This window comes from Rutidosis leptorrhynchoides, unplaced genomic scaffold (genome assembly GCF_046630445.1).
Source record: "Rutidosis leptorrhynchoides isolate AG116_Rl617_1_P2 unplaced genomic scaffold, CSIRO_AGI_Rlap_v1 contig83, whole genome shotgun sequence".
Classification (NCBI taxonomy): domain Eukaryota; kingdom Viridiplantae; phylum Streptophyta; class Magnoliopsida; order Asterales; family Asteraceae; genus Rutidosis; species Rutidosis leptorrhynchoides.
This window is the reverse complement of record NW_027266875.1, coordinates 28,242-39,173: the sequence shown is the minus strand read 5'-3', so window position 1 is coordinate 39,173 and position 10,932 is coordinate 28,242. Positions and strand designations below refer to the sequence as shown.

The 10,932-nt window shown below is 39.2% G+C and overlaps 2 protein-coding genes across 3 annotated transcripts; both read left to right on the top strand.

The window, feature by feature from the left end:
• The first annotated feature begins 1,310 nt into the window (after positions 1-1,310).
• LOC139885155 (calcium-dependent protein kinase 1-like) lies at positions 1,311-4,036 on the top strand. Of its 2 annotated transcripts, XM_071869100.1 has the most exons (8): positions 1,311-1,565; positions 1,599-2,148; positions 2,629-2,772; positions 2,872-3,024; positions 3,130-3,245; positions 3,327-3,494; positions 3,584-3,808; positions 3,911-4,036. In XM_071869100.1, exons 1-8 carry the CDS (start codon positions 1,311-1,313, stop codon positions 4,034-4,036), a joined length of 1,737 nt encoding a protein of 578 aa, XP_071725201.1. The 2 variants fall into 2 exon arrangements, with proteins under 2 accessions (XP_071725201.1, XP_071725200.1); XM_071869099.1 differs by having other exon boundaries at positions 1,311-2,148.
• A 1,445-nt stretch (positions 4,037-5,481) lies between these two features.
• LOC139885146 (nuclear pore complex protein NUP1-like) lies at positions 5,482-10,694 on the top strand. The gene is made up of 9 exons (XM_071869091.1): positions 5,482-5,770; positions 6,258-6,630; positions 6,997-7,183; positions 7,300-7,596; positions 7,705-7,800; positions 7,889-8,572; positions 8,660-9,120; positions 9,255-9,814; positions 9,910-10,694. The coding sequence occupies exons 1-9, from the start codon at positions 5,482-5,484 to the stop codon at positions 10,692-10,694; spliced, it is 3,732 nt and encodes a 1,243-aa protein (XP_071725192.1).
• The last annotated feature ends 238 nt before the right edge of the window (positions 10,695-10,932 follow it).

Sequence of the window (10,932 nt, the reverse complement as noted above, 5' to 3'; positions counted from 1 at the left end):
GATGGATCGAAATCAAACTAAATTTTTTTGATCAATGATCGGTTCGTTTATAACTGAACTTATTTTTTAGAAGGAAACTGTAGTCGGAAAAATCCGCTGACCGAAGCAGGCCGGACAAGCTCGTCCGGACGAGCCAAAGGCAGCAACATAATCTCGAAAATAAATGATGCTTATAGATGGACTTCATGGACCTCCAAAATAAGATTAGTAATTAGAATTATACCTTAAAAGATTGATGCATAAAGAATCCTTAATTATTCCGATGCAATTATCATATCTAAAAATCCTAATTATCTCTCCTACATATATTTCTTTGTTCACTGGGTATATATACAACATATTTTTTAGAGACACTCTTAAAACCCCCTCTCCAAGAGAGAATTTAAATAGCTACGTCTCCTATTTTCCTTATTTGTTTTGGAGGTTTCAATCGGACCGTGATTTTTGGTCAAAAAAAATTCAAAAACATACAATAATCAATAAAAACCGGTTAAACTGAATCAAAATAGACTCATTCGGTTGACCTAATCAATTTCTATCACACACTTTTTACCTTTCACAGACTACCAAACATCGATTGGATCGAAAACTAATCCGAATTCCCAACCTAATACTAACACTTATGGGGTTTGGACCTTGTTGGTGAAGTTAAAAAGAAAAAGAGTGGACCAAAGCTTACTAAAAACAAGACCAATCAATCAAACCGAGATTAACTCCGGCCAAATCCATTCTCACCAAACAAACGCGTTTTCCAGTTTCCTTTCTCACATCTCTCTGTGTATCCTAAAAAGGACCATTGTCCAAAAACACAGGACAACACAAAGGTACCTTTGTCTCATTATTAAATTTGTAGTATAAAATTCCCATACTTTCACCACTTCCCTTTCTATCTCTCTCTCTCTCGCACAATATTCAACTCTCAGCCGACCTACTTCACCAATACCCATCTCTGGTTTTTGCCAAGATCTTCTCTTTTCAATTGGGTCTTCATAAATTTGAGTTTTTTATCTTCCACTTTACACTAGTTGACACCTGTAAGTGTTCAACTCTGAATTGGTTGCTTTGATTTCATTGTTACTTGATTGTTTACTTATTAGTACATCTTAGTGTTAGTTGTAGTTTGTGCGGGGTAATAGATGGTTTTTGATGCTTGTTGTGTAGATATGCGATAGCTATTAAGTGAACTATTGTGGTTTTAGTATACTTTTTTTTTGTCAAAGTCCTGAAGATTAGATCTGTTGACTACACCAATTATTGGGGTTTAGAGTTTGATGTTGAAGGAATTTGGTTTCGAGTGATTCAGTTTCGATATGGGGAATACTTGTGTAGGACCAAGCATTGCTAAAAATGGAATCTTTCAATCTGTTTCTGCTGTTGTGTGGAGGTCTAGATTACCCGATGAGGGCTCAGTTTCCAATGGCAATGGGGATAATGCAAGTGAGGTAGCATCTAATAATGAGCCCGAATCTCCGGTTCCGGTTGTTCAGAACAAACCACCGGAACAGATAACAATGCCTAAGCTGGAAACTAGAGCAGAAGAAGCTAAACCGGAGACTAAACCGGAAGTTAAACCGGAAAGGCCTTCAGATAAAGCCAAGAAGCATATTTACATGAAGAGGGTACCTAGTGCAGGGCTTAAAGCTGATGTCTTACAAAGAAAAACTGAGAATTTCAAGGAATTTTACGTTTTGGGTAAGAAATTAGGACAAGGGCAATTCGGGACAACATTTCTATGCATCGAGAAGGCGACTGGAAACAAATACGCTTGCAAATCTATTGCCAAGAGGAAATTGCTCACTGATGATGATGTTGAGGATGTGAGGAGAGAGATTCAGATTATGCACCACTTGGCTGGGCATCCGAATGTTATTTCGATCAAAGGTGCTTATGAGGATCCAATGGCAGTCCATGTAGTTATGGAGTTGTGTGCTGGTGGAGAGCTTTTCGATAGGATTATTCAACGAGGGCATTTTACTGAAAGAAAGGCGGCTGAGCTTACAAGGACTATAGTTGGTGTTGTGGAAGCTTGCCATTCTCTAGGAGTGATGCATCGAGACCTTAAACCAGAAAATTTTCTTTTTGTTGATGAGCGAGAGGATTCTCTTCTTAAGACAATTGACTTTGGATTATCAGTATTCTTTAAACCAGGTATATGATTGCTTGTTGTTATATCTTTTTGGAACATAAATGTGCATTCTCATTAGCACAATCAAGTCATATTTTGCATGGACCAATCATGACCTTAGTAAACTTTTTGTTTGTTTGTCGATTCAGCATCTGCATTTGTATTACATTGTGATATCTTTCATTAGAAAAACTGGTTGTTATCCATTTTCCAGTATGCTACTGATGGCTTCGCTTTCCAGCCTCTAGAAATAAGAAAGTCCTGGGTTTATTCTCCTGAAATTATCATGATAATAAATGAGCTAAAATTCTTAAGTTTCTTACTTAAAAGTATTAGGATTTGGGAGATTCTTCCATAGTGCTGATCATCCATAAGTAGTATGAAAAGAGAATCTTAGTTCTTCTTACGACTTTCACAATTTGGCAATCTCAATATTTGTATGACTTGAAGATGCTTCTGAAACTATGGATTATTTGTGTTTGATTTATCCTTTCCTCTTCCAGGTGAAAAATTTACTGATGTTGTCGGCAGCCCTTACTATGTTGCTCCAGAAATTCTCCGAAAGCATTATGGTCCGGAGGCAGATGTGTGGAGTGCAGGAGTCATCCTTTACATTCTTTTAAGTGGAGTGCCTCCTTTTTGGGCTGGTCAGTATTTTGTTCCCTAATTGCTAAGGTTCAACACTTGCAGATATTCACAATGTAAAGATATTTAATACCACCTTTTCCTTTGCCATGATCATCAAGAATCGGAGCAAGGCATATTTGAACAGGTTCTCCATGGTGATCTTGACTTTTCATCAGATCCCTGGCCCAATATCTCCGGAAGTGCAAAAGATCTGGTGAGGAAGATGCTTGTTCGGGATCCCAGAAGAAGGCCGACAGCTCATGAAGTCTTATGTGAGTCTTTGCAAACTTCAATTATTTTGATTTTTTCATATTTGATTTGTGATTATTAAATTTTTTCCCATCTGTAAATTAACTTGTGCTTCAAATTCCTGTTAGGCCACCCATGGGTACAAGAAGATGGTGTCGCTCCTGACAAGCCTCTTGATTCTGCAGTATTGAGTCGATTGAAGCAATTTTCAGCCATGAACAAGCTAAAGAAAATGGCTATTAGAGTAAGTCCCTGAAATCAAAAGACAGATCTCTAAATAAACATACATTATTTTTGCCGTAAATAATTTTATTTTCTATTTCAGGTGATTGCAGAGAGTTTATCTGAAGAAGAAATAGCTGGCCTGAAAGAGATGTTCAAGATGATCGATGCTGATAACAGTGGTCAAATAACTTTTGAAGAACTTAAGGCTGGTTTGAAAAGAGTTGGAGCTAATCTGAAAGAGTCTGAAATTTATGATCTAATGCAAGCTGTAAGTAATGAAGTTGGATCCGTCGATGATATATATATGCATGTGGATGCTTATATATGGTTATTCATAGTATTACTGTGAAATTGCAGGCTGATGTAGATAATAGTGGAACAATTGATTATGGTGAGTTTGTAGCTGCAACACTGCATTTAAACAAAATCGAGAGGGAAGACCATCTGTTTGCAGCATTTTCCTACTTTGATAAGGACGGAAGTGGATATATTACACCCGACGAGCTTCAACAAGCTTGTGAAGAGTTTGGCATTGAAGACATCCGTCTTGAAGAGATGATTCAAGAAGTTGATCAAGATAATGTAAGTTATAACTTTCACTCACACTCAGAGATTTAGTTATTAGAAGAAGAATTGCTGTGTTTTATATACTAAATTGCGTGCTACTATATGTGAATTTGGCAGGATGGGCGAATAGACTACAACGAGTTTGTGGCGATGATGCAGAAAGGAACTATAGTTGGTGGTGCTGCTATCAAAGGGTTAGAACATAGTTTCAGCATGAGCTTTAGAGAAGCATTGAAACTTTAATTAATTCGCCCCCTTAGCTGTGGTGAGTGAGCGAGTGAATCTCAACGTTTCGGAAATTATTTACTTATATAACTTTGTATAGATGAATGAATGAATAGTAAAAGAAACAGCAGCAGTTGAATTTTTTTGTTGAATTCATTCAAATCTTAATCTCTTGAAAATTACAGCCTCGTTCATATCCCTGTAAACTATAATCGAATTACTTGTTCTGGGAACCAATATAGATTCTTGATGACGAGAAATCGAATGAGAAACTAGAATTCACTTATTCTGCCCACATGGTAAAACTATAAAAACTACTGCCCAAATAAGTTTACATTTGTAAGCAAGTTCTCAGGTCCATTACAGACAACCATCATTCTACACTGACTTGAGTAACAAGTAATAGTGAAACTATCAAATACCTTCGGGAAACTCAAAACTCTGACTTGTCTGAGTTAAGTCTCTTTAATCTGTTTGTGAAAGAAACGGTAACTTAGGGAAGAAGTTTCTTCATTCCTGCTTTGGATCCATTTTCTTCGAGCTGGATCTCGACTGAGTTGTTTTTTTGAAGTGTCTTGACGTATTCCTTCATAAGGTTGAACTTGTTGTTACCTAGCTGATAAAAAGTAATCCCATGGATATATTCCAGTTTTATGCAAATCTTCAAAAACTAACCTGAACAACCAAAATGACCGGATTTTTCCACCAGCATGCATGATGATGGATTGATGGTGTTACAAAAACTTTCTGAAACTTACAAAAACAAAACAATGTGACCTCAATTAGGTCTGACACATTTGTTGCTTTACTGAAAGTTTGCAGGAGGACGATTCTTAAGATCAGATTATGAGGTAATACAAATTACTCCCTCCGTCTTGCAATACATGTTTTTTTATACTTCTCATTTTGTTTCAAAATAGACGATTTTATCTAGATCAAAATATGTTAAATTTTTCAGACGTTGAGAGACGGAGGGAGGGAATACTGATCAATCCATTTTGATCAATTAATACGATCATACAATCCATTTTGGGAACACTTACACACTTGGGTGCTTGGAGGGAGAATCTAGTGAGACGAAGAGCCACTTCAGTTCCATGAACGGCCCTTCTAATTGCTGTTTGTTATTGCTGACATTGTTTTGCTTTTCGTTTCCATAGGGACCCAATGTTTCCTAAACTAAACAAACAGGGACTTAAATGACGTAAAAAAAAGTACAAGGACTCATATGTTTTGAAGTCAACATAAAGTCAATCCAATTGACGGCTGCGTCATTTTCAATCAAATAACGGCGCTGATCTATCTCGAGTTGCGATTTATATATATATATATATATTTTTTTTTTTCAAAATAAAAAAATTCCTCATTTAATTTCTGTGTATCAATAGAAAAAAAAACCCTAATTTTGTTCCTCTTTTCATCGTCTCCCTCTACTCAACCTGAAAAAAAAACCCAATTCTTGAATGGCGACGGCGCGTGAACAGCCATCGAGTAGCCGCGGAAATGCATACGAATCTGAAAGTGGAGGTTTCGGGAAGTTTAGGAAGAAAACGAATCGAAGGTCTCACCAATCGACACCTTATGATCGGCCTCCGACGGCGATAAGAAACTCTCTACCCAATAACGTAAGTCGTAGTTGGTTCTCCAGAATCGTCGATCCGACTCAGAGGCTCATTACTTCCAGTGCTCACTGGTTCTTCGATTCGGTTCGAAAACGTCTCCCCGCTCCCATTACGCCGTTGGTTGAGCCAGGTTAGGATTCATCTTCGTTCTTCTTTTCCTTGTATTTGTTCGTTTTCTTCATGGAGAATTGCTCGTGTTTGTTTGCAGCCGTTGTTTTTTTGTCAAATACTTGTTAGGGGTTTAAGCCCCCTGTAACGCCTCTACTTAATAATTGATCAGTAATTGGGAGAAATTTGTGGCGCTTCGTTGCAACTTCTGTATGAATTAAATGAATAGTCACCGTTTGAAGATAATTTGGTTGTATTGATCGATAATTTGCTATCAACTATTTGCTTTAAGTTAGCCATTGGTCTTAGGAAAGCATGGTACCAGATAGTTTTAGTTGGATGATGCTTATAATATGAAGCTTCTTATGTGAATGATGTACTGCTACTAAATGATTTGTGGCATCAATTGTTACACAGATAGTTTTTTTTTTTTTTTTTAATTTCACTATCTATGAGATATATTATTGTCACTGCCTTCATAATTGTAATTGATTTCTTGTTTTGACCAGAGCGGGACCATGATGCAAGAGATGATGTACATCAACCTGTTCTTCACTCGGTAAGTTTAGTGCTTATGCATCATTTCTGTCTTAAGAAGTCCTCCAAGGCTCCGTGTCATTTTTTTCTTTTTCCTTGCTTCTTGAATCTATGTTGTATTGATTATCATGTCATCAATGCTCTGTTATTGTACCATCCATTATCTTTTCCTTTTCCCTCTGTTGAAAGCTTGACTGGTATTTTGTGTTATGTAACTATGGGAAAGAAGGATCCTAGTGACTTGCATGGAGGACCGACCAGTGGACCTGACAGACCAACCACCAGCTCTCACCATGGAGAACTTACCGATCTTGAGAAAATTTTACGGCAGAAGACATTTACCAGGCAAGTATTGCAGTTGCAAGATTCATGCACGTAAAAAAAGAAAATTCATGGGGGCCCTTTCACTGTCTTGTTATTGGACTAATTCTTCCAGCTGTTCTTGTTTGCGTGGTATTTATTTATTTATTATTTTTTCGTGACTGGCGTTAGTCCAAAACAGCTACTTCTTTAGACTTTTCCCATGGTAGAAGTTCACATAGGTTATGAACTATCGTAATTTTGTAGAATTTTTATGGTGTGTTCCTGCAGAAACTGTAACATTTCTATTTGTCTTGACATGTCAGAGCTATAGAAGCAGGACTTCTGAATTTGGTGGTTTTTTGTTCCCTTCAAAGTAATGACAGTGAATATAATACTTTTTATCCTCAGATCTGAGATTGAACGCCTGACTTCCCTATTGCATTCAAAAACTGTTGATTTACCAATGGGGAATGAAGAGAAGAGACCAGAACTTATCCCTATTCCTTCTGATCGAATGGAGGAAATCCCAAAAACTGCTGCCAGAAATAATAGTGCTGGAAGTGGCTTTGCTTCGCACCCTGCAACAAACATGCAAGTAGGCATACTCGTATTTTTCATACTCTGTTTTGCATACTTCCTACACTTTTGGTATGCTTACTCAATCTATTATACATGCCCTTTTTCTCACTCCTAGTGGCTATGTGCTTCCAGGTTCTTGATGAGGATATTGCGTCACCTGCAGAGCTCGCAAAAGCTTACATGGGCACTAAGGTTTCTCCATCAATGCTTGGTTTACGTTCCCAAGCATCAAGGGAAGATTCACCTGTGTTTTTAAGTAGTCAGCCTAGTGTTTCAAAATCCCCCATAATGGCGCTTGTCCCTAGGTCCTCTGGATATCCTGCTACTGCTGAAAATGGTTTTGTGACTCCGAGATCTCGAGGAAGATCGGCAATCTATAGTATGTCACGGACACCATATGCAAGAGTTCAGTCAACTGCTTCCGTCAAGGTTTAGTAACTCGCAAATATTTTATTTGCTGCTTTGACGTTTCTTTATCCAATGTTAATGGTGTTTGCTTTATTGTAAGCAATTTTCTGTCTCATGTTAACTTTGCAGAGTGCAAGGCATGTTGCTGATCGTTCAGACATACCATCGTCATCATCATCTCAAAGTGTATGGGAGCAGAAGATACTTTCTGGGTCTCAACGAGGGGTACACCAGCTCGAAATAATCTTATACTTCATGTTTTGTAGTCTATGAAAAGATATTTGCTTATTGTACCTTGTTCTCTCTATTGCAGGCTTTAAAACGTCGAAATTCATTTTTAGAAAATGATATTGGATCGGCTGGACCTATGCGCCGAATTCGTCAAAAATCTAATCTTCTACCAGCCAAAAACTTATGTGCACCAGATTCTGGATTTCCTCTACCTAGAAAAATTGGCCCCTCTTCTTCTGTGCTGAAGCCAGTTTCGTTGGATGAGTCCAAGCATAGTCTTTCTAGATCGAATATAGAAAATTGTGTGTACAGTTCTGGTACAAGCTTCAACCGTGTTCCCTCACAAAGCAGTGAAATGGCCACAAGAATATTGGAGCAGCTGGATAAGTTGGTTTCACCAAAGGAGAAGTCACCTCATAAGTTGTCTTCCTCCATGCTTCGTGGACCTCCTCTTAAAAGTCTGGAGAACATAGATTCTGCATATGCTATGAAGAATGCCTTCAATGATGGCAAGAAGGATGGTGTGCTTAGCAATTCATTGTCTGACACTCGAGATGTCATCTTGGAAAAGAGCAACTTGGATGATAATGGCCCAAGAAATTATCAAGATCTTCATGGCAAGACAATCTCCCTTGCTAATGGTGTGAATACTACAGATATAAATAAGGATATTCTGCCTGCTGCCAGAAATGCAGAGTCTGGGGTCGTAAAACCGGTTTCTCGTGATCATCCACAAAAGAATGCTTTCAAGATGAATGCACAAGAGGTATATTCATGTTTTATCTCTCTGTAGTTCTGAAGTTTATTCAAACATATATGTTCTTATTCTGTTTAGATTTTATGATCTTTTTAGGGTCGTCTAGTTTTGGATGATGATGATCACTCCAATGGGGTCACAACTGCGGGAATGGAGAAGAAGGCAATTACCAGTGAAGCCATATTGACGGAGAAGCCTCTTGTTCCCCCACCAGTAGAGACCATGCCGATTACTGTTTTGAAGCAAAAAGCTGTTCACAATCCTGCAGAGGAGACTGCTACTGCTGGAAAGCGTGTCAGCTTTGCCTTCTCAGCTGAACCAATCTCTAGTGCCACAATCCATCCTACCTCGGTTGTCACTGAGTCGGCTCCGAATTCTGATGGGTTCATTTCAGTGAAAGAGCCAAATGCGCCTCCTGATAACTTTGCCAATGGGGACAAAGATACCGTACCAAAAGAACAAAGTTCTGCCATTCTTTCTTTTACCCCCAGCTCTAAAGCTCCTGATGTAGTTCCTCAATTGGCTGTTACATCCTCGAGACCTGACAGCTCAAGCGGGTATGTAATCTTTTTTAGCACATGAATGATAGCGTGATCTTTATTTTTATTTTTTTTGAAGTGAATGTAGACGTATTTATCGTCGTGTTGCTAGGAACCCTAAGCTGTTATTCTGATCTACTTTCTTTTGACAGCTTTGCTTCTGTTTCTACTGGAGCAACTGATTCTATACCCGGAGCAACTGAATCTGATAAGATGGAGAATAAGAACATTCCAAAAGAAGCACTCTTGTTTAGGACATCAGAAAGCACACTTCCTCTCTCTGGTGTTTCTCCATCATTTACAGCTGCTGGGATATTTTCCAACAATTCTAGCATAAATAATGGGTCCATTTCTTCAATTCCTCCATTTTCTGCTGGTCAACCTCCAGTCAGCACTGATGTCGTAAATGGCAGCTTTTCTTCTAGCTCAACTGCATTCCCTTCTGTTAGTGGTTCCCCACTTTTCAAGTTTGGGCCCTCTGTGGTTCCCTCGACTCCATTAGCATTCAGTAGTGCTTCAGTTTTAACAGAAACCAAGCCCTCAGCTCCATCAGCTTTCAGTAGTGCCACAATTTTAACAGAAACCAAGCCCTCAGCTCCATTAGCTTTCAGTAGTGCTACAGTTTCAACAGAAACCATGCCCAAGGAGCCGACAAGCTTTGGCAATCTAATGAGCAATCCTTTAGTCGGCAGTCCTTTTGGCTCTGCTGCTGGTACAGGAAGTAGCTTCTTGGTGCTACTTCTTCAGCAATTACAAGCACTAGCAGTAGTCCTTTTGATGCTACATTCTTGTCTAAGCCAACTACAGGAAGTACTTTCTGGAATAGATCTGCGCCGGCAGCAATTTCAGACAATACTAGTGATAGTACATCTTCAGCTATAATCTCAAGCACAGCAAGTATTTTCCCATTTGCTGCTAAATCTGCTCCGAGTGATACTATTCAAAATGCAAATGGTGTTGGCCTTGGATCATGTACATCAGCTCCATCGTTTGGTTTATCATCGTCCAATCCTTTCAGTTCGACCAACTTGTTCGGTTTCAATACTGCATTTGGATTAAACTCTTCTAGTGCTCCTTCGACAGTTCCAAGTCCCATGAGTTCCAGCTTGCAAGCACCTAAACCATCCCCTTTCAGTTCTCCATCGCCGTCCACTGGGTTCACTTTCGCAGCTTCTTCGTCGTCACATCCTGTGTTCGGTAATAATAGCTCTCCGTTCCTGTTCTCTTCTTCAGCCCCCACGGCGAATAATAATAATAATCAAATGGAGGATAGCATGGCCGAGGATACAGTCCAGGGTAATCCCACATCCAGAATGCCGCCGCCTGAATTCGGTCAACAGCCAGTCTCCACTCCATCACCAAACTTCATCTTCGGCTCTCCAGGCACAAATCCGGCTGCTCCGTTTGCGAATCCGTTTCAGTTTGGGAGCCAGCAAAATCAGAACCCAAACCCATCTCCATTGCAGGCTTCTAGTAGTCTCGATTTCAATGCGGGTGGAACTGGGAGCTTTTCATTGGGCTCAACCGGTGGCGGTGACAAATCCACCCGGAGAGTTGTTAAAGTCAATCGCGGTAGGCATCGGAAGAAGTAAAATCAAAGGAGGAAGCAAAACCAACAGATGAGATGAGATGTTATACATATCGATGAGGGCATTGAATTATGAGAGATATTATACAAAATTTTTGTGGTCGTATGGTGGCGTAATGTGTAACAATTTTGTAACAGTGTCTCGAAACGATTCCTGTCCTGCTAGTAGTTCATATAGTTGGAGTGGGGGGCTTGAGCCAAATTCATGTGTACTTTTCTATGTAATGTAACATCAAAAATGA

Coding starts and splice junctions, on each gene's coding strand:
- LOC139885155 (XM_071869099.1), top strand. CDS start 1,311: ATGGGGAATACTTGTGTAGGACCAAGCATTGCTAAAAATGGAATCTTT. Junction 2,149..2,628: donor ATCAGTATTCTTTAAACCAG/GTATATGATTGC, acceptor TTCCTCTTCCAG/GTGAAAAATTTACTGATGTT. Junction 3,809..3,910: donor AAGAAGTTGATCAAGATAAT/GTAAGTTATAAC, acceptor TGAATTTGGCAG/GATGGGCGAATAGACTACAA.
- LOC139885146 (XM_071869091.1), top strand. CDS start 5,482: ATGGCGACGGCGCGTGAACAGCCATCGAGTAGCCGCGGAAATGCATAC. Junction 7,597..7,704: donor AGTCAACTGCTTCCGTCAAG/GTTTAGTAACTC, acceptor TTAACTTTGCAG/AGTGCAAGGCATGTTGCTGA. Junction 7,801..7,888: donor TTTCTGGGTCTCAACGAGGG/GTACACCAGCTC, acceptor TCTCTATTGCAG/GCTTTAAAACGTCGAAATTC.